We start from the raw sequence: 22,239 nt of genomic DNA, 5'->3' as shown, positions 1-22,239 counted from the left end.
CGCGAGATCTTTCTGTAAGGCAAAGTTTGGGGAAATTCCCCTAAGCTTGATTTTTTTTTCGCGGGCCTTTGTCTCCAATAATATTATTTTGGACTTGCTCCAAGTCTCAAAAGTCTTTAAATTCTCTATTTCCTTCGAATTTTGAGCAGTCTGCTTCAATGCCTGTTCTGTTCTCTCCCTCAAGTCTGTAAGGCTCAAGTTCATAGCATCAAGCTTTTGGTGGATTGGAGTAATGCTGTCTTTGAACTCTTTTTTCATTTCAACAAACATAGTCTGTATGTCTTTTTTGGTTATAGAGTCCTCACGCTTCCTTTTAGTCTGTCGGCAAGCAGCTTCACCGTCTGACTCAGCTTCTAGTGGGGGAGGAGAGTCTTCATCCGAAGTTAGCATGTTTCTCTCGGTTTGTTGAGACTCTGATATTTTTCTTGGCTGCTTTCCCTCCTTTTGGCCTCCCCATTCCTTCCGACAAGCAGTTCTTATCTTAAGAGTCCTTAGTTGATCTTTTTTTAGCGTTATTTGGAGCACAGATGCGGAGGCTCTTTTCGGTCTGACTGCGCAGTCTCGCAGTCACCGGAACTCCCAGACTTTTGTTTTTAAGGCAAGAGACATTTCAAAGGTGGTTTGCCATCACCTGCCTCTGCGTCATGGTATTCCTTGGAGGCCGCCCTTCCAAATACTAGCCAGGGCCAACCCTGCTTAGTGTCCGAGATCTGATGGGATCGGGCTAGCCTGGGCAATCCAGGTCAGGGCATCCCTAGCTCATTTCCTTCTCATTCATTTTAGACTGAAAGACCGCATGGTGTCAGGTTTAGTGCCAGCCGCTGGGAGATGCAGGTTCGAATTCCCACTCTGCTGTGTAAGCTCGTTGGGTGACCTTGGGCCAGTCTCTCTACTCAGCTTAACCTATCTCATAGGGTTGCAGTGAGGGCAAAATGAGAGAAGGGAGAACAATGGTATAAGATGCTTTGGGTGCTCAACTGGTGAGAAAAGCAGGGTATAAGTATCCCAGCAAAACAAGGCTGTCAGCCTGAGGGAGCAGGGATTCTCTGATTCTTTTCTTTTATAACATATTCTTATTTTAAGAACAAAATAGTAAAATAAAAGGGGTACAGACAGAAAGGAAGCGGTTATAGAAGAAGAAGAAGAGATTGGATTTATACCCCGCCCTTCACTACCCAAAGGTGTCTCAGAGCAGTTTACAAACTCCTTTCCCTTCCCTTCCCTACAACAGACACCCTGTGATGTAAGTGGGGCTGAGAGAGCTCTGACAGAAACTGCTCTTTTTCAAGAACAGCTGTGCCAGAGCTATGGCTTGCCCAAGGTCTTCCAGCAGGTGCAAGTGGAGGAGTGGGGAATCAAACCCGGTTCTCCCAGATTAGAGTCCGCGCACTTAACCACTACACCAAACTGGTGTTATGGGATTATGAAACAATTCATATTTATCGAAGGTTATTATACTTCTAGAATGTATTAAATAAGGAAGTAAAGAAATACTTCTCCCCAACATCCCCTTCATTAAATATTTTAAGACATTTTCTACAATAGTTTCATCATTAACACATATCCTGTATTACATATTTCATCAGTGCTACATACCAGCTATAACTTTTAATATACCAAAGTTTGAAGGAAAATCTATTATCAGGGATTCTCTGTTTCGAATATACTTTTGGTACCTTGCCTACTCCTTAGGCACTTCGCACAAAATAATTGACAAGGAGGAGGAGATGATCTTTCCCTTACAGTTGGCTACTAGGCCAGGAAGTTTCTACAGCCCAGCAATGAGGCTACTCACCGGGGCCATCCAGGTACTGGGAAAGGGAGAACCGCAGCCGGAGGACAATGGGCTCGGTCCGAAGGACCTTCCAGGCTGTCGCCACCTCCTCCTGCAAAGAGAAATGGATCGTCACCGTGGTTGTATGATGGATGACAAGCGTGGGGTGATGAGGAACGAGGACCAGGAATGAAAAAAGCACTCAGGCCGGAGCTAAATGTCATTGGTTTAGTGCACTGCTGAAATCATTCGTCTCCTGGATTCTCCTTTGCAGGCAGGAAAATCCAAGAAGCAAAAGATTATGGTAGTGCAACATCTAGCCACTGGATCTTGAGCAAGATATGGGCCTTACCAATCAGGCCCAAAGCCATGGTGGGGCATTTGGGGGCAGAGCCCCACCCCGGGAGGATGCAGACTCCCACCCACCCCAGTGTGCCACACACCTTACCCCTGCCCCTCCGTGGCCTCCCCACCTTGCCCTGCTGCTTCTGGTCAGTTTCACTCTCTTCAGTGAAACTGACCAGAAGTGGTAGGGAGGCTTCCCTTTCCTTCCCCAGCTTCCCCACCACTGGGGGGGGGGGGGGCCGGGGGGGGGGGCCTGGGGAGGGAAAGGAAAGCCTCCCTGCCACTTCTGTTCTCCCCCCCCCAACGTGCCCCGCACCAAGAATTTTCTAGCTACAGGGCTGTTACCAACTCTAGGCAGTCTCCATTGTATTGTTCACTGTACGTATTTCTACATAAAGTAATTTGTACTTGTAACAACAAGCTCATAATGCCGCTCTGGCTGGGAGGAGCTGTGGCTTATGGGCAGAGCATCTGCTTTGCATGTAGAAGGCTGCAGGTCCAATCCCTGATGTTGCCAGTGGGAAGTATCTGGTCATAGCTAATGTGCCATCTGCACTCTGGATCATGTTTTATATGCTATGCTTGTTCAGATTTCTGTGTTCTGTAATCCTATTTCTAGTATGCTGCTTATTTGATGTCTCATGATCATATCGACTTACACTGCTTTGAGTCTCAGCAAGAAACGCGGACTAAAAATACAGTAAATAAAATAACACAGAACATAGAGCAGGAAGAGACCTCAAGGGTCATCTAGTCCAACCCCCGGCATAACACAGAAAATTCACAACAACTTCCTCACCCTCCACTGACCCCTGCTCCATGCCCAGAGAAAGGCAAAAAACCTCCAGGATCCCTGGGCCAATCAGGCATGGAGGAAAATTACTTCCTGACCCCAAAGTGGTGATCAGCATTATCCTGGGCATGTAAGAACGGCACACAAGAGCTGAGCGCTGGCTCATCCCTCCCTGCCCTCCCTCTCTTGATCTGCCTGAGTCCAAAGAATCAGCATTGCTGTCAGAGGGCCATCTAGCCTCTGCTTAAAAACCTCCAAAGGAGGAGAGCCCACCACCTCCAGAGGAAGCCTGTTCCACTGAGGAACCACTCTAATGGTCAGGAGGTTATTCCTAAAGTTTAGCCAAAAACTCGTTTGATTTAATTTCAATCCACTGGTTCTGGTCTGACTTTCTGGGGCAACAGAAAACAACTCTGCCCCGTCCTCTATATGACATCCCTTCGAACACTTGAAGATGGTGATCATATCACCTCTCAGTCATCTCCTCTCCAAGGTAAACACAACCCGCTCCTTCAGCCTCTCCTCATTGTTTTGTTAAACTGTTCTTCAGAATATGGGATCATTTTATTTTAAGTAAAATAACTTTTAAAATACCTAATTCACCTCCAGTTAATTACAGGGAAAAAATAGTAGCAGTTTGGTATCCAGTAATAAGTCACCTGATAGAAAACGATATTTTACCTAATAATCCCCTGTACCATGATATGATATATTTTTGATTTCTGTTGGTAGACATTGTGATATTTAATTATGTAAAGGTTTAAATAATACTGTGATAGTTGAGCTAAATAACAATGGTCAAATATCAGATATGTTGTATTGTTGTAAAACACTGAAATGTTGAATGTTGGAAGCGTTAAAAATTGAGAAATTATTATTATTAATAATAATAATAAAGGATTGTACCTCAGTTTTGGAATCCTACTTTATTGTATGTATTATACAGTTTTCTAAATTGTATTCTCCAATTTTGCAATCCAGATTTTTTAATAGAATTGTTTGTTGTATGTATTTTATTGTTGTATTGTATCTATTACACTGTTTTTAGTGACTGGCTGTCTAATGTATATAATCCAGTTTTATTCCCCTGTTGGTTGTACATATTATAATGTCTCCTGCATTGTTTCCAGTAGACTTCAATGCAGTGCACAACATTTATGACCACCTAAGTATTTGCAAAGCTGGGAGTTAAAATGACAGCTGAAAAGCCAACTTGATAATCCTGGTAGAGCAAAGAACCTCTAAATCAACAGCCAAAGAAATCACTGAGAAAGAAAAGCAAAATCTTAGTCTGCCTTTGGAGAGACAGTAAGAATGAAGCTCTTCTTTGGGGATTAGACTCCACAGTTTGGAAGCTCCAACAGAATCAGTCTCTACATAAGGACATTCAACAGAATCATATCGATTATCAAAGGATCTTGAGTATCAAGGGACTTTATTTATTTACCAGGACATTTATACCCCACCTTTCCTCTTGGTTCACCATGGCTTACAATAATGATTAAAACGTCCCCTAACTAAAAACCAAAGGTAAAATAGCAAGATCCAAATCCCTCCTACCCTCATAAGGAGGACATTCATGGAATAACATGAGCTGTCCGTGGTGCTGAAATGTCATCCCTCATCTATATTGGTGGCAGAAAGTGCCATCACGACCGAATTACGGTGACCCATATATTATCCTTGTGCCTGAGACCCAAAAGCATCTTTATTTGCATGGTACTCTCGTTTCTTAGACTTTGAGCCATACACGTTCTATTATATGCAGTCAGGTTAAGACAGTGGTGAGCATACTGAGCTAGGACCAAGTTTAAATTCCCACTTAACCACTGGGTGGTCTTGGGCCATTCACTCTTTCTGTCTCAGCCTCTCCCAACTTACAGGGTTCTTGTGAGGATAAAATGGAGGAGAGAACTGTGATTCTGCCCTGAGTTCCTTGGTAGAAGGTGTGTGTGTGTGTGTGTGTGTGTGTGTGTTAAAAATGTGAGAATTAGATAAACTACACAGAAATATACAGATATCCAGGCTTTAGATCAACTGATAGTTTTTGCATTTTCAGTTTCATGGCATTCATTTTATTGTTCTTTCTTCCCACACCCTTCACTCATAACAGCAGAGCATCCTCCTATCCAGGATGAAGACAGAAGTCTTATGACCTTTTTCTCAAGGGTCCTGCGTTCAGGTCTCTCCCATCATTTACTACCTGATCCTTGTCACTGGAGATGCCAGGGATCGAACCTGGGACCTTCACCATGCAAAGCAGATGCTCTGTCACTGAACCAGGATTTCAGGTCAAGGTCTTTCCCACCACTTACCACCAGATCCCTGTAACGGGAGGTGCCAGGGATTGAACCTTGGACCTTGTGCATGGTAACCAGATACTCTACCACTAAGCCAGGGGCTCAGCTCAAGGTTTTCCCTGTCCTCAGGGGAAGGGCCTTCTCAGCTGTGGCCCCTACCCCTGTGGAATGAAATCTCAGACGACACCCATGCCCTGTCAAATTTGCTTCGTGTCGCAGGGCGTGCAAAGCTGAGTTGTTTAGGTTGGCCTTTGGAGGGTAACCGCATGTTTGGGCTGTTTAAATAGTGGTACGGTGATAACCACACGTTTTAATATTTTAATGTTCATCGTTGATATTTATTATCTCTTTTCATGTTGTTGCTAACCTCATTAGTTTCCATGTTGTGAGTCGCCACGAGACCTTCAGGTGAGTGACGAATAAAAAGCTAATTAATCAATCAATCAATCCTACTATCTGATCCCTGTAACTGGAGATGTCAGGATCTGAACCCGGGAGCTTCTCCATGCCAAGCAGATGATCAATTACTGAGCTACAGCCCCAGAAAAGTAACATTACTGCCCCATTACTGAAAACTGCTAAGGAAGTTTGAGAATTCCCAGTGAGGGAGGCTCTCAAATGTCTGGCCTACAAATTCTTGGAAGGACTGAGTACAAGCATATACACAGCAACTCACCCCTTCACATGCTACCATGTGTCTGTTACTCACATCTAGAAAGCCGATATTGATATGCAGGTCAATATCCACGTCGTCAATGGTCCCATATTCTCTGTGGAGGAAAGGAGAAAGGATTAGCAAAAGACCAGCAAGAGAAAGAATGAGAAGAACGAGAGCTGGAGGAAGAGTTTTCCAGCAAGGCTACCATATGCCCTTATTCCAGAAAAGCATAACCCTACCGAATATAGCGAACACAACTCGCCACAGAACAGGTCCAGCTTCTTATTACCAGATACAGAGACGAACTCGTACTGAAATGCCTCTCATTACTGCAACTTTGATTTAGCTGTCCCCCTTAAAATAGGAATGAGCAGACAACTCCGCAGATGCATACCATTCTGACCCATTTCCTGCTCAGAGAGACAGAAACATTCCACTGAGGGACTGTTGTATGCACACCTTCAGTCAGCCTGGGACTTGGATCTGTCCTCCCTTGGCTGTGGGAGCTAGATGCATGTGTCTGACTTCTCCAAGCTTTATGTTGCCTGTGCCGATCCCGTGCACTCTCTCTGTATTCCTGGTGTAGGGAATTGTGGCTCCGTCATGTGAAACCTTCTTCCCTCGTGGTCTTCAAACCAGAGATCGGGACCTTCAGGTGGGCCACGCAGCTTCACCTGCTGGATCCTGAGCCCTTACCGAGCGATCACTTTCCTGCTGCCTTTTGGAAGAACCTGAGGGGAAGGGGCACGCCTCCTGCCTCTCTTTGCAAACCCCTTGGGATGCCTTCTCGCACATCCAAAGTCTTTCCAAAATTGAGTTTGCAGGGTAAAGCACTGTTGGCTCACCAAGAGCCATCCCCCAGCTGTGACCCACATTAGACCTGGTTTTTTTTTCTTTTTCTTTTAAATGAACACTTTCCCCCCACGGTTTCCGCACAGCTTAATGCCACACGCATAAAAACACGAGAGAAGCCAATGTTGGATCAGGCCAATGGCCCATCCAGTCCAACACTCTGTCACACAGTGGCCAAAAATACCCGGTGCCATCAGGAGGTCCAGCAGTGGGGCCAGGACACTAGAAGCCCTCCCACTGTTGCCCCCCCCCCCAGCACCAAGAATACAGTGCATCACCTGCCCCAACCTGTGAGTTCCTATCTTTACCTAGTGGCTAATAGCCACTGATGGACCTCTGCTCCATATATTTATCCAATTCCCTCTTGAAGCTGTCCATGCTTGTAGCCGCCACCACCTCCTGTGGCAGTGAATTCCACGTGTTAATCACTCTTTGGGTGAAGAAGGACTTCCTTTTATCCGTTCTAACCTGACTGCTCAGCAGTTTCATGGAGTTCCCACAGCCCCTTCTGTGCAAAGAGAACCCCCGAGATATCCATTTGGGGTGGCCGCCTCAGCTCTGAGGGGGATGTGCACGTGGCCCGTGAGGTCCCAGTTTCAGTGCGCCAGCTCCAAACCACCTCTGGCTTCTCCCTCCGGGTGCAGCCTTCCCGCTGCGGCTGCTCTTGCTAATTGGCGATTCCGCTTCAGAAGACGGGGGGAAAGGGAATTTGCCCCAGGCCAGCTGAAGCTCAGCAATGCAATCTGCAAAAGGCTCTTGGCAGGAGCTGGAGCAACGCCCCTGAAAAAAGACCACACTGCTGTTTCGAAGCAACTGCATTTAGACGGGGAAGGAAGGACTCTTCTCCCGTTTGAAACCAAGGAGACACCAAGTCTTCTCAAGTGCTCTGATCCCAGCAGTGATTTGACGGGCTATTCCGGAAACACGTACGTTTCCAATGTCCTTCTTTAGACTCACACGTTGAAAATATTCAAGACAGGGATATTACACTTTTCAGCGTTAACTGATACGGGATGCCAGGATTCCACAACGAGAGTTCCCAGAGTGTGATTTGGCACTCCGAAGCCACTGGCTCCAAAAGGGGACTGGGCTGCCCACCCCAGGAAGGGGGAGGTGGGCTGTATCTCCCCTGTGCCATTCCCCCTCCAAGTGAAATCTCATAAGAACATTAGAAGAGCCCTGCTAGGTCAGACCAGTGGTCCATCTAGTCCAGCATCCTGTCACACTCAGTGGCCAGCCAGTTCCTCTGGAGGGCCAGCAACAGGGCATAATGGCCAAGGCCTTCCTAAGAACACCAGAAGAACCCTGCTGGATCAGACCAGTAGTCCATCTAGTCCAGCATCCTGTCTCACACAGTGGCCAACCAGTTCCTCTGGAGGGCCAACAATAGGGCACAGAGGCTGAAGCCTTCCCTTGATGTTGCTTCCTAACTCTGGGATCAGTGCCTCCAAATGTGGAGGCTCCCCTCATTCCCCGTGGCTCATAGCCATCGATAGACTTATCCTCCATGGATCTTTTTAATCCCCCTTCAAAGGTATTTATTCCTGTGGCCATTGCTACCTCCACCGGCAGCAGATTCCACATTTTAATCGCTCTCCATGTAAAGTAGTCTTTTCCTCTCCCACCAAGAGTACTATAAAACCCTGATTGGAAAAAAAAACCCTGGATATGATACAGGTACCTTCATGTGCCCCCCCCCATAGTATGCTGAAAGCAGCTGAGAGGGGGACATTTTAAAAGGAGGCAATGGCATGGAGATTAAGCTATAAACTTTCCCCAGAACTGCGGCAAGCCATGATCCACACTCGGCTCCCTGCAGCCAACCCCAACACCATGTGCCACTTGACCCTTCAAGACAGGCTCCATAAGAAAAACCAAGATCACTCACAAGAACATACGGGACAGGACACCAAACCGGCGCCGCCCACCCAAGTGATCCCAAGTTTAGACCCCCGGTACTCACCGGACTGACACGGAATTCTCGCTGTACAGCTCCTTCACCGCCTCGATGTCTGCGTCCAACTGTGGGTGGCGATACAGGTCCGCCGCACAGGTCCCCTGCGGAAACATGCACACAGAAACTGCAGCAGGGAAGCAGAACCCTCAATGAATTACGTACTGAGGGGGCTCAGGCTGACTTCAGCAGAATAAAGCTGCCCAGGCGCCCCCCTCCGACGCCGCTCCAGTAGCAGTTGCAAATGCAACGCAAGCCTTTAAATGCACAATCTCTCCGCGAGAAAGTATTATTCATGGGTAGGGAAACGGCAGCACTAATCCTGCTTCTCTGAGACCCCAAAAGCCCTCCTTGACAGTGCAATGGCTGAAGAGCACAGGAACATATTAGTTCGGTCCTCTCTAGTTGCAACATTGATACATTCTGCTGGTTGGTCAACGTCCCTCTCACTCACATCACCTACTGCTTCACCCTCTCCTGCTCCCTTCATTGGACTGAAACAGCCTCGGTGAAATATTAGAATGTCAAGGATTAAAGACCGTTCCCGATTACTTCCAGATGCCACTAAATTTTAAATTTGGACTGTGCATAAGGATATTTGCAAATGAAGTGCATTCCGTCTGAGATCTGACTGCACGCGCCTAAGCGACAAACCCCTGTTGCTTGCCCCAGAACTCCACAGGGAATTTCACACAATCCTGCCACGACTGGGCAAGAAAATCCCAAACTATTTTTGCCCTCCCGGGATACCAAGCCCCTCACCTGTACTCCGTACAGGAATTCTTCCGACTCATTGTCTCCATCAGAATCATCATCAGTCCAGTATTGGCCTTTGATGTCCTAAAAGACAAGAAATAGATGCGGGGGTGGGGGTGACTACCGTTGGCAAATGCCACGACAACGTGGCAACATCTCTATAACTTACTGTAAAAATGCCTGGTCCTCACCATGGAAAAAAAGACACAAAGACAATATTGGCTACGGGTTCAGGGAGCACAGAAAGTATTTTGCATGGTTCACTCTCTCACCCGCTCCAGCAGACCTCTGTTTGGGAGATGATATTGTACAGCAGGGGTCCCCAACGTGCTGCCCACCGGCACCTTTCTTGGAGCCCACCAAATGCTTTTAGAAAGTGGGCAAGGCCAGGTGGGGCTTTGCCCAGCAAGACTTCTGAGAGCCCACTGGAGATCTGATTGGCTGGGTGGATTTTTATTTAGAAGTCGCTTTGGCAACAGCTGCGGCCACACCTCAAGGATCTTCATTGTGTGACTGAAAGTAAGCTGCGGCAGCCATTTTGCGGCTGGCCCCGCCTCTAGCGGCAGCCATTTTGCAGCTGGCCCCGCCTCTGGCGGCAGCCATTTTGCGGCTGCGCCCACCAGGCTATGTCAGAATTCCAGTGGTGCCCACAAGCTCAAAAGGGCTGGAGACCTCTCTTGCACTGAGTCCGCTACAGTGAAGAAGTCTTGAGCGTATGTATTTACTTCCTAAAACATCTACCTTCTGCCTTTCCCCTTGGGGTTCAAGGTGGCTTACGAGACTGGTTAAAACATCCCCAGCTGAAACCAAAGACAGGCCCCGGTCACACGGCAAAGTTGCCGCGGGAGAGGCACAGATGGTGGGCGGATTATCCGGGCGCGATCACACCCCAACATCTGGGAAGTGGAGCGCACCCATGGCTTACCGCCGACAATGCACCTTAAAAAACGAGTACCTCCAAGGTACTAGTAAACGTTTGCCATGGGCTGCCTCCAGACGCCCGTGGTGTGATCGCGCCTGGCACACGGCATTCCCCTCTGGTCCCTCATTTACCCGCCAGCGCCGAGGGAAGGACCCGTGGTGTGCCGCCGGCACGTCTGATCGCGTAATCGCGCATCAAACTGCGCCGGGGAAATTAGCCACGCCTCCCCCCCGCGATATCCGGCCTGTGTGACCGGGGCCACAAAAGAGCAAGCCCCAAATGTCTTCCCCCTTCCCGCCTGAAAACATGTCTGCTGTTCACACACACACACACACACACACACACACACACACACACACAGCGGGCAAACGGGCAGGCCTTGCAGCACCTCCTGGAGATATCCAAGGAGGCAGCCCCCCGTCCCCACCTCAGAGAGCCCATGTCACACAGCCAAAGCCACGAGGGGAAGGGCCCAGGCTCTGCTCGACTCCAGACAGGTCGCCCGATAGCCAACAGATGCTCAAAGTCTCAGCCACTCTCTGAACATTTGAAATGCACTTTTATCACTCAGCCTGTTCGCAGGATGGGCAGGGTATAAATATAATTAATTATAATTGCTCAGGATTACTATCTAATCCCACCCTTCTGGCTTCGCGTGCCCTCGGTCCATCAATCACCTAGAAGCACCCCATCCTTTCGAATGCCACCCCTCGTTCATCTCAGAAAATAAATTCCAGATGCTGGGGGAGGGGGGGGGATCCAGCCACACCACATTTACATTAAGCGGTTGTGCTAGTTTGATCATACATCTCGGTTGCTGACATCTGCGAGGGATTAGCACATAGTTACTCTCTGCTGTCAGTTTGGCACCATTAGGGAAATGGCAACGCAGACTCCTGCTTATTTAGGATCTAGCAAGCCTTCCTTGATAGTACAATGACTGGCCAAAACAAAGGGCACAGAAACCTATTTGGTAGCAATATCAATATACTCCTTTGGTGGGTCAACGTGCCTAGCACTTACATCATCCGCTGACTCACCCTTTTCCTCTTTTACTCCCGCTTCCCTCATTGAATTGAAACAGACTCAGCAAAATACCAGACAGAGGACTTTCTGGAATTGACATTCCCAAGGACTCATATACATGTCTGCAACAGCCAGACCAGCCTCCAAAAGACAAAAACTAGCTGTAAGCAAGGCTTAGCTTCTGTGGTACCCCCAGGGCCAGGGGCCACATCTCTCTGTGGAGATGTCATCTTCTTCCCATGGTACATAAAGAAGAAGATATTGGATTTATACCCCGCCCTTCACTACCCGACGGAGTCTCAGAACGGTTTACAATCCCTTTCCCTTCCCCTCTCTTGAAGACTGCCCTTGAGAGAACAGCTCTGAGAGAACTTGTGACTGACCCAAGGTCCCACCAGCAGCTGCATGTGGAGGAGTGGGGGATCAAACCCGGTTCTCCCAGATTAGAGTCTGCGCACTTAACCACTACACCAAACTGGCAAATCAAGACAACCCAACCCACCAGAACAGTAACCGTGACACTTCCACTTACTTGGCACCTTTATAATGCCAACTCTAGGGGGTGAAGGGCCACCCCGTAGCCCAGCCATGCTACCTCTCGTCATCTCTACTCGCTCCCATCGAGATGCTGGGGCTACTTTCCCAGCGTGAGTCCTTCTCCCAACTCCTTAAGTTTCTGCCCTGAGCGCTGCACCCGTTCTGCAGGGTTCAGCCAAGGTGAGCCAGTCCAACTGGGTCAAGTGGGAAAAGATCCTTCTGCCGTCTTTCGGGGCCAGAAATCTCACTTTCCATGTATCCACAGGTGGCTTGGTAATCTCTGGCCTGCAAAGGCATCGAGCCTGGCTGGCCACACCTCCTTCTGGGATGCCAACTCTGGGTTGGGAAATACCTGGAGATTTGGGGGATGAAGCCGGGGGAGGGCGGGGTTCGAGGTGGGGAGGGACCTCAGCAGGGTATAATGCCACGGAGTCCACCTGCAAAGCTACCAGGGGAACTGATCTCTGTAGCCTGGAGATCAGTTGTCAATCCGGGAGATCTCCCACCACTACCTGGAGGTTGGCGAGCCCATTTCCTTCCCAATTCCCAGCCAGCTGCCCCCTTTACCTCCTTCAGATGGGGGGCCTTTTTTATCCCTCTTCTCCTGGCCATTCCCAGTTTCCCTCCTACTCCTGACCAACATCTTTTTCTCAAGGAGCCCTTTGCCCCAGAGGAGGCCTTTGCTCCACAGGGAGCCTTTGGAGGCCTTTGCTCCACAGTCCTGACTGGCTTTCCTCCTGTCTGCCCCTCCCTTGCTCTTGCCGGCCCAACCAGCTCTCTCCGTGGCTCTGCAACTGAGCAGCAGCCGTCGTCGGGACTGTATCCCCGCTCTGCCCCTTCTTCCCCGGGGGCTGAGAGCCCAGGACTCGGACAGATTCACATAGGCTCATCCAGCTGTGGCAGAAGAGAAACCCTCCGAGAGTAGCCGTGTTGGTCTGCAGTAGAAGAGTGAGATTCGAGCCCCCAGTGGCCCCTTAGAAACCAACGAAATTTTCAGTGGATGAGTTTTTGAGTGTATCTGACGAAGGCAGCTTTGCTTCTCAAAAATTTGTGCCCCTAAAAATCTTGTGGTCTCTAAGACGCTACTGGATTCAAACCCAGCTCCTGTATGGACACAGTTTCCAAAGACCTGAGCAGCAATTTGACGTAGTGGTTAAGAGCGGCAGACTCTAATCTGGGAGAACCGTGTTTGATCCCCCGCTCCTCCACATGCAGCTGCTGGTGTGACCTTGGGTCAGTCACAAGTTCTTTCAGAGCTGTTCTCTCAGGAGCAGTTCTCGAAAGAGCTCTCTCGGCCCCACCTACTTCACAGGGTGTCTGCTGTGGGGAGGGGAAAGGGAAAGGAGTTTGTAAGCCGCTCTGAGACTCCTTTGGGTAATTAAGGGCGGGGTATAAATCCTATCTCCTCCTCCTCTTCTTCCTCCCCCCAGCCCCCAATCCCGATAAGCTCCCCATATTAAGAAAAAGTTCCAGATCTCTAGAAACCTGCTTCATTTCACAATAACCACTGCTTTGTATCTACCACCAGGGTGATCGAAAGACAGGAAAGGAGCGACTTTCCCCAACTCTTTCACGACACATGCATGCCACAGACACAACATCACACCAGCAAATACCGTAATAATTTCTGCAGAAGTTACCATTCCCGTGCTGACAGATTGCTAAACACAGAGAGACACCCTGTGCCATCAAGCATGCACCCAAACATAGAATCATAGAGTTGGAAGGGCCCTCCAGGGTCACCTAGTCCAACCCCCTGCACAATGCAGGAAATTCACAAATACCTCCCCCCACATACACCCCCAGTGACCCCTGTTCCATGCCCAGAAGATGACCAAAAAAAACCCCTCCAGGATCTCCAGCCAAACTGGCCTGGAGAAAAATTGCTTCCTGAACCCAATGTGGCGATCGGCATTTCCCTGGGCGTGTAAGAAAGGGTCACGAGAACTAAGCACTGATGCCACCCTTCCTGCCCTCCCTTATCGTGATCTGCCAAAGTTCACAGAGTCAGCATTGCTGTCAGATGGCCATCTAGCCTCTGTCGGAAAACCTCCAAAGAAGGAGAGCCCACCACCTCCCGAGGAAGCCTGTTCCACTGAGGAAACGCTCTGTCAGGAAGTTCTTCGGAATGTTTAGCTGAAAACTCTTCTGATTCAATTTCAACCCACTGGTTCTGGTCCGACCTTCTGGGGCCACAGAAAACAGATGAGGAGAGCTGAAATCCACCTTCTTACCCCGCTTTGCACCCCTGTTTCCAAGACTGTCAAAGCAGTAACAGGAAACAAATCCACATTAAGAGATTCCAGAGGTTTTCCTCGACAGACAGTACTGCGGCCTGATTTCAAGCGTCGAACCAGGCTGCCCGTTATTCGCATCCACAAACCCCAAAATTTACAACACGGGATGCTGCGTGTGTCCCCCGCATCCAATACCTGCGCAGAAGGTGACAAACGCCCACCCCATTTCCAACACTGCGTGTCAAATCCATCTCTTGGCTTTGGACGTTTCGATCCAGTGCAGACGCACACGTCCACCGTTGGCCACCAAGGGAAGGGTACCCTCTGGGTGCCCCTGGCCGATCGCCCCTCCGAGCCCACCCTTGCCCGCCTCTCCCCACTCACCATTTGCTTTGTGGGTTCACAGTTGCTCCTTCTCCAGGGCTAGGCCTTGCCATGCCATTCTACCAGCCAGCCAGAAGAGAGCGGCGAGACAGACATCCAGGCAGTGGCGGAAGGGCCTCGATGTCAGGGCGGGGAGTCAGCTCGGAGAGTATGCTCTGCCGTCGCCCTGGCAACCGAGTCACGGTCCTCTAGAAGGCTGAGAGCACCGCGGGTGACGTCAGCCCCATGCAGCGGCCTGCTCATTGGCCATCGGGAACGCTGCCTGCCGAAAGGGAAACCCAAGACATTTTTTGGCATTTCCATTCAAACCTATAGTAAATACAAACACTCGAGATGGGAAGCGCAAATCCGGCAAACGGCAGCGGCGGCGTTTAATCGCCACGAACGAGAGGGCCCCGCAGCTGAAATGCTTCCAATTGCAATCAAAAGTAAAAGACGTTCAGCCACCTTAGATCTCATCTACAGACGTTGCCAATCTCCAGGAGGTCTCCCAGAATTTCAACGGATAGCCAGCCTACAGAGATCGGTTCCCCTGCAGAAAATTGCAGCTTCAGTCAGATGTGTCATAGATTCTAAGAAAGAACTTTCTCCAAATTCCCTCCATTGGCACCACCTCCGGATCACCAGGAATTCTCCAGGCTGGAGTTGGCAACCCTATGTAACATATATGCAAACCTTTTTATTTCGAGTGGGAGGAGTAGGATATGGATTTCTGGCCAGGCGACCATGGGCAATTTTATGTTTGATTACTCCCTCCTGCTGTTTTTAGTTATCCTTCTCTGCCTCTTGGCTTTGTGGTTTCCTTTCGAAGCTTGAACGGTTCTAATTATTACATGCCTTGGGATCCATTGGGGCTAAAAGAGGGAGGAGGTCTGTAAATAAAGATATTCCAACATGTTGAGACAGAAGTTGGCCCGGTCAAAGAGGAGAACAGGGACTGTTCTCCATGCAAGGAAGCAAATAGAGAAGAGCTATTTTAAAAAATCAAATATATGAATTTCAACAAAATCCAGGTTCTTTTAAAAAAATTCTGTTTACGGCCCCAGGAAACGCAAGAATTTATTTAATTTATACCCTGCCATTCTCCCCTAACAGGGACCTAAAGCAGCTTCCGTCCTTCTCCTCTCCTCCATTTTATCCTCACAACAACCCTGTGAGGAAGCCCAGACCAAGAGAGTGTGACTGGCCCAAGGTCACCCAGCGAGCTTCCATGGCATGAGGGGGGATTCCAACCCAGGCCTCCCAGATAGCAGCCCGCCCAACACTCTTAACCACTACACCACACTCACTCTTGACAATTTAATTTAAGCAACACGGGTGGAAACGGCTCCTGCCCCCAATTAACCATTGACTCCCCCCCATTAGCAGCCCGCCCAACCCTCTTAACCACTACACCACACTCACTCTCGACAATTTAATTTAATTTAAGCAACACTGGTGGAAACGGCTCCTGCCCCCAATGAACCATTGGCTGCATCCAGTTTTCAAGAACCGTTTTGAAAAATTTGGAGACTGCAGCCAGACTGTGACACCACGATCCTAGGTGCAGTGACTCCATTCTAAGGAGGAGGAGGAGGAGGAGGTTGGATTTATACCCCGCCCTTCACTCAGAGTCTCAGAGCGGCTTACAAACTCCTTTTCCTTCCCCTCCCCACAACAGACACCCTGTGAGGTAGGTGGGGCTGAGCTCTTTTCCAGAATTGTCCTTGAGAGAACAGCTCTGACAAATTGCCCAAGGTCATCCAGCAGGTGCAAGTGGAGGAGTGGGGAATCAAACCAGGTTCTCCCAGATTAGAGTCTGTGCTCTTAACCACTACACCTGAAGTCAACAGGCTTAGACTGGAGTCACTCTGCACAGGACTGGGGTGTTACAGCGCTATATTAAATAGAGTTACACCTTCTAACCAATGCTCCCTCTAAGCTGTGGAGTCTTGTGAGCAAAAATTCTACTTTGGGAGCTACTAGCATTAAAGTTGTGAGCGAGTGATTTGGCTACGGCATAGATTAGTCTGCTCTGGAGCCGTCCTTTCTGATCTAAGACAAAAAATGTGTGAGCTGGAGGCTAAAAAACTGTGAGCTAGCTCACACTAACTCAGCTTAGAGGGCGCACCGCTTTCTAACCTCGTTGACTTCAACAGATGTAAAAGGGTATAACCCTGTTAAGGACTGCACTGTTAGTTAATAAGAAAAAATAGGATATATCGATTGTAAAGATGACTGACATGGTCCAAAGTATGCAAAACCCAGATCACTTTTTGGTTTCTTCTTCTACAGATTGGCAAACCACAGCATCATATGGCTTATTATAAGCTTCGACTATGCCTGCATTATTATCCTAAATGTCATATTAGGATGATTACTTAGAAAACCAGCGTGCGGTTGGTGTATCAGACTCGGATCTGGAAGAGTCACAGTCGAACCCAGCACTACGCCATGGAAGCCTGCTGGGTGACCTTAGGCCACTCTCGGCCTAACCTACCTCGCAGGGTCATTGTGAGGACAAAATGGAGGAGAGGAGGACAAAGTAAGCCACTTTGAGTCTCTCACAGGGGTATAAATGATGCAAAGTACCTTCAAAACAAGGCATGAGAACAGAAAACGAATCGTTCCTATAGCCTTTGGTAGAACCGCTTTACAGTACTCAGTTTTCAGTTTTATTCCTCATAAAACCCATTCCAGGCAGATCATTAATATTCCTGACGAGGATCTGAGGACACAGCTCGTCTCGGCGGCTTTGTGGCTCAGCGAGGACGGAAGCCAAAAAAATCATATGTGCATTTTCAAGCACTGAACGATCAACGGAAACCTTTCCTCCCTTGTTGCTTCAATTAATGCATGTAACACTCTTATTGTTATGTTCACATTCCTTCCACCTAGTGCAGGGGAAGCCCTTCTTCCACTGGTCTGCCCCAGATCTTGACCCATACTGCCTCGTAACTGTATTCCAATGCCGCTGACGCGGCCTAACCCCCTTTTCTATATTTCCCTCTCCATCTTCCCTCAGGCCTTGATGTGAGCTACTGATGAAACTTACTAAGCCATGTCAGTTTCACTAAAGACAGGGGGAAACCCTATTAATTTCTCTCTGGCCCAGTCTCTCTCTGTTCTTTTTTCTTCTTCCTTGAAAAAATAGATGTCTGGACATCCATACCAGAAATGCTCGTTCTTTTTTCGTTGAAAAAACAGATGTCTGGACATCCATACCAGAAATGCTTTAATTTTAAAATGAACTGAGGAAATCGACAAGCCAACTTGTGAAACCAACAAGAATTTTCCCCACCCTTATGGAACTGAATAAAGACGCCACGTGGCATCCATTAATAAAGAGAGATGTCCGAACAGGGAAGGAATATTAACATCTGAAACAGCTATTCCCAAATGTCAGCAATTCCATAGGGGGAAAACAATGTGCTTCAGATAGAATGCTTTGGTTTGTAGATGACACAGAAAAACTGAAATCCAGCACACCAGGCAGACACTGAGTTATTTTTTTCAAAGCCCCAAAAAGGCTGCCGACTTCTAAACTGGCATCTAGTTCAGGACATCACCCATTGAGCCAAATCTAGTCAACCTGCCATGGGTGGGGCCTACCAGAGATTTAATAAATCTGTCTTTGTCCACTGCCTAAGACTGCAGAAAAAGAGACAGGTTCTCATGTACCTTTCTGTAGATCTAAGCCAGGGGTGTCGAACTCCTTTGTTATGAGGGCTGGATCTGACATAGATGAGACCTTGTTGGGCCAGGCCGTGTGTGTCAAAAATGTAATGCCAGGTAGCAGAGATATAAACTTTATAAAGGACACAAACACAAAGGGGTTTTTTAAAACTTAAAATACAAACATGCTTAAAACATCAGCACTCTTGCAATATACAGTGTCTGATAACTGACACCTCTTGCTCTGAATTATTGCATCAAAATGTCAGTGCTGTTGCAATCTTGAGCATGCTGTTCATGTGTGTAAGCTGCGAACCTAGTTTTGATTTATTGACATTCACCACAGAAATCTCATGCTCAGAGTTCTTTTCTTTTTTTAAACCCCCGGAGGGGTATTTTTATTTTTTCAATAAGACTACAAACTACAAAGAAAAATATAGGAAGGGGAACTACAACTATGGATAAAGGAAAGAAACCCACACTAACTAAAAACCCAAGAGTGGGAGACCCCCTTTATGTTAACCTTAATATTAGTATTAAAAGAGTTAGTAAAATAATATACTTGTAGAGTTCTTGTTTTTCACATTGTTCTATATTAGTAAATTAGTTATTATGAGAGCACTTTCTGAGCATCTTCTTTATTTCAAAAAGCCATTTATTAGAGTCCTTCTGCCGTTACTTCGGCTTTCTGTCTCTAAAATCATATACAGTTTTCATTGCTCCCGCACATGCTCAGAGTTCTGAGTCTGGGACCCAGGCTAAAACACGAAATGGCTGAGCGATTAAGAGAGTCTGGCGAAGCAAGCTATGATGCAGCAGCAGCAGCAGCAGAACTGGAAGCAGGAGATGGCCAGTTCCACTGCAGGCCTGATGGAAGTCCTCCGGGGGCCTGATCCAGCCCCTGGGCCGCATGTTTGACACCCCTGATCTAAGCTGCACGGGTCATAAGTTATGCAGTTCTGCTGTAGACGTTCAGAGAACGTGCGGTGAACCGTGTACGGAAAAGACCACAGATCAACGACAACTATGCCAATGGGGGAGGAATCCTAAGACAGTCTGCCCAGAAGTAAGCCCCGTGTTATTCAATAGATCTTACTGCCAGGAAAGTGTCTTCAGGATGGCAGCTTAAGTGTGCACATTATATTAGACTCGCTGGGGTGGGTCCAAAGGTTCATGAAGCTTACACGAAGGTGCCTTACGCAGAATCAGACCTCTTGGGTCCATCAGTGTCAGTCTTGTCTACTAAGGCAGGCAGTAGCACTCCAGAGTCTCAGGCTGAACTCTTTCACATCACCTCCTACCTGATCCTTTTTTAACTGGAGATGCCGGGGATTGAACCTGGGACCTTCTGCACACCAAGCAGATGCTCTGCCACTGAGCCATGACTTCTCCCTAAATGAAGCCGCCTCATATGAAGGCAGAGCATCGGTCCATCAACTCAGTGGATCGGTCCATCCACTCAGACTGGCAGGGGCTCTCCAGGGTCTCAGGCAGAGGCCTTTCACTTCACCTAATGCCAGATCCTTTTAACTGGAGATGCCGGGGATTGAACCTGGGACCTTCTGCACACCAAGCAGATGCTCTACCACTGAGCCACAGCCCTTCCATGGATATCCTACTGGGGGGAAAAGGACTCTGCTAGAGGAAGAACCTTTTCCTCCACACGGACGTTGCCACAGCTAGCAGAAGGGAACAAAGGTGTCTACTTCATTGCAAACAAGCCTGCCATGTTGCACCCTACTTTGGCATTACCTGTCTTTTATCACTTAGAAGAAGAAAAAGAAGAGATTGGATTTATACCCCGCCCTTCACTACCCAAAGGTGTCTCAGAGCGGCTTACAAACTCCTCTCCCTTCCCCTCCCCACAACAGACACCCTGGGAGGTAGGTGGGGCTGAGAGAACTCTAACAGAAACTGCTCTTTTTTCAAGAACAGCTGTGCCAGAGTTATGGCTTGCCCAAGGTCATCCAGCCAGGTGCAAGTGGAGGAGTGGGGAATCAAACCCGGTTCTCCCAGATTAGAGTCCGCACACTTAACCACTACACCAAAGTGGCTCTCTTAAGCCAAGCTTGTACTTTGTGGCAAAGGTGGTTTAGCTGGTAGAGTTCGATTCGAGTCCAGTAGTACCTTAGAGACTAATGTGGTGTTGTTGGGGGGTGGTTTTTTTTTGGGGGGGGGGCGGTATAAGCTTCACAAGTCAAGGCTACTTTTGTCTGATAGGCAAGAGGTGGCATTTGACGAAGGAAGTTTTAACTCTAGAAAGCTCCAAGCCTGAAGATCTTGTTCGTCTCTAAGGTGCTACTGGGCTAAAACGAAGCACCTACTACAGAACACCATGGTGGGGGTGGGGGTCCTCCTCCTCCTCCTTCTCCTCTTCCCCCCTCCTCACCCTCCTCCTCCTCCTTACAGAAGGTCCCAGACTCGATCCCTGTCACCTTCGGCTAAAAGGATCAGGGGATAAGAAAGACCCCAGCTTAAGATCCTGGGTAGCTGCTGCATCAGACAATACTGATACCTTGAGAACACAGAACACAAGGAAGAGCCCTGCTGGACCAGACCAGTGGCCCATCTAGTCCAGCATCCTGTCTCACACAACGGCCAACTAATTGGCCTGGAGGGCCAACAACAGGGCCTAGAGGCTGAGGCCTTCCCCTGATGTTGCCCAGTGGCACTGGTAAACTGAGGTTCGCTTAGTCACTATGGTTAGTAGCCACTGATAGATCTATCCTGCCTGAACCTAACAAATCCCTTTTTAAAGTTGTCCATAGCTGTGGCCATCACTACATCCTTGCGTGCATGTGTTTGTGTACAGAGTGACCTCAAGCTGCAATTCACTTATGGTGACCCCAGCAAGGGGCTTTCAAGGCAAGTGAGAAGCAGAGGTGGTTGGCCATGGCCTTCCTCTCCAGAGCCTTCCTTGGTGGTCTCCCATCCAAGTACTGATGCTGCTTAGCTTCTCCCAGCAAGGGGCTTTCGAGGCAAGTGAGAAGCAGAGGTGGTTGGCCATGGCCTTCCTCTGCAGAGCCTTCCCTGGTGGTTTCCCATCCAAGTGCCGACCCTGCTTAGCTTCTGAGATCTGATGAGATCGGGCTACCCCATGCTCCATTCCCTCCCACGAAGAGGCTCAGACTGGAATAACTCCACACAGAACTGCACTGCCAGTCTCTCAGACAACTCTCTCGCTTCCTTTCCTGCCAGCTAGCTTCAAAGATTGGTTGCTGCCAAATGGTCATCCGCGGTTACTTCCGTTCCCTTCCAGAAATCCCCAGGTCCCAGGCTGCCCAGCTCAAGATGAGGACTATACCAGAGGAGGCAGGCCTGTGTCACCAGGACAGCTGACAACAGGGGTAGGCACTGCGGGGCAACTGCCCATACTCAGCCGGCAGCCACACCTGAAGAGGCAACATTTGAGCCTAGCTGCAGTTTCTGGTTGAGTCCAAGCTGAGTGTCAGAACATACGGATATCAGGAGAGCCCTGCTGGGTCAGGCCAGTGGTCCACCCAGGACAATCTCCCGTTTCAGATCAGGTGTCCAGGAATTCCAACCAACAGGGCACAGAGGCCATGAGCTCCCTGCCTGGTCCTTTTAACGGGGGTGCTGGGGATTGAACCGGGGACCTTCTGCATGCCAAGCAGAGGCTCTTCCACTGAGCCAGTGGCCCCCTTCAGTGCCGACCTCAGTTGGCCTCCAAGGCAGTGTCCCAACAGGGAATTCTCCAATGAGTTAAAGGGCCGATCCACCCCTTTCTAAATTTGCATTGCCTGTTCAGTGCCGGTTTATTGCAGGGGGGGGGAACTACTCGAGGGACGTAAACAGAAAAGAAATGTCAACAGCCACGTTGGTCCATAGCAAAATCCAGAACACAAATCCCAAATACAGCAGCAATCTTAAGCCATACAGAAGCCAAGTACTTCAATGCCGCAATTAACAAGAGAGTAAACTGCTTTTGTTTGGGGGGGGGGTTAGTGTTGAAAATATGCTAGGACACCGTTGTGAAAAATGAATCAGCACACAGATGCCTGGAAGGGGGGGGGGGCAAATATACAG

The 22,239-nt window shown here is 48.7% G+C and overlaps 1 protein-coding gene and 1 non-coding gene across 2 annotated transcripts in view; both read right to left on the bottom strand.

The window, feature by feature from the left end:
* PARP6 (poly(ADP-ribose) polymerase family member 6) overlaps positions 1-14,633 on the bottom strand; it is a 60,895-nt gene extending 46,262 nt beyond the window's left edge. The window contains exons 1-5 of the mRNA XM_015419722.1: positions 14,539-14,633; positions 9,439-9,516; positions 8,686-8,780; positions 5,922-5,982; positions 1,796-1,886 (exon numbers count right to left, since the gene is read on the bottom strand). Coding sequence (XP_015275208.1) covers positions 1,796-1,886; positions 5,922-5,982; positions 8,686-8,780; positions 9,439-9,516; positions 14,539-14,541 — 328 coding nt within the window. The 5' untranslated portion in view covers positions 14,542-14,633. The remainder of the gene's footprint in view (positions 1-1,795; positions 1,887-5,921; positions 5,983-8,685; positions 8,781-9,438; positions 9,517-14,538) is intronic.
* Positions 14,634-19,723: 5,090 nt separating this feature from the next.
* TRNAT-GGU lies at positions 19,724-19,795 on the bottom strand. Its single transcript has one exon. It is a non-coding gene; the product is annotated as a tRNA-Thr (tRNA).
* Positions 19,796-22,239: the final 2,444 nt, after the last annotated feature.

Source organism: Gekko japonicus, unplaced genomic scaffold (genome assembly GCF_001447785.1).
Source record: "Gekko japonicus isolate JY-2015 unplaced genomic scaffold, Gekko_japonicus_V1.1 scaffold1843, whole genome shotgun sequence".
Lineage (NCBI taxonomy): Eukaryota > Metazoa > Chordata > Lepidosauria > Squamata > Gekkonidae > Gekko > Gekko japonicus.
The sequence above is the reverse complement of the archived record's forward strand: the minus strand, read 5'-3'. Positions and strand labels throughout refer to the sequence as shown.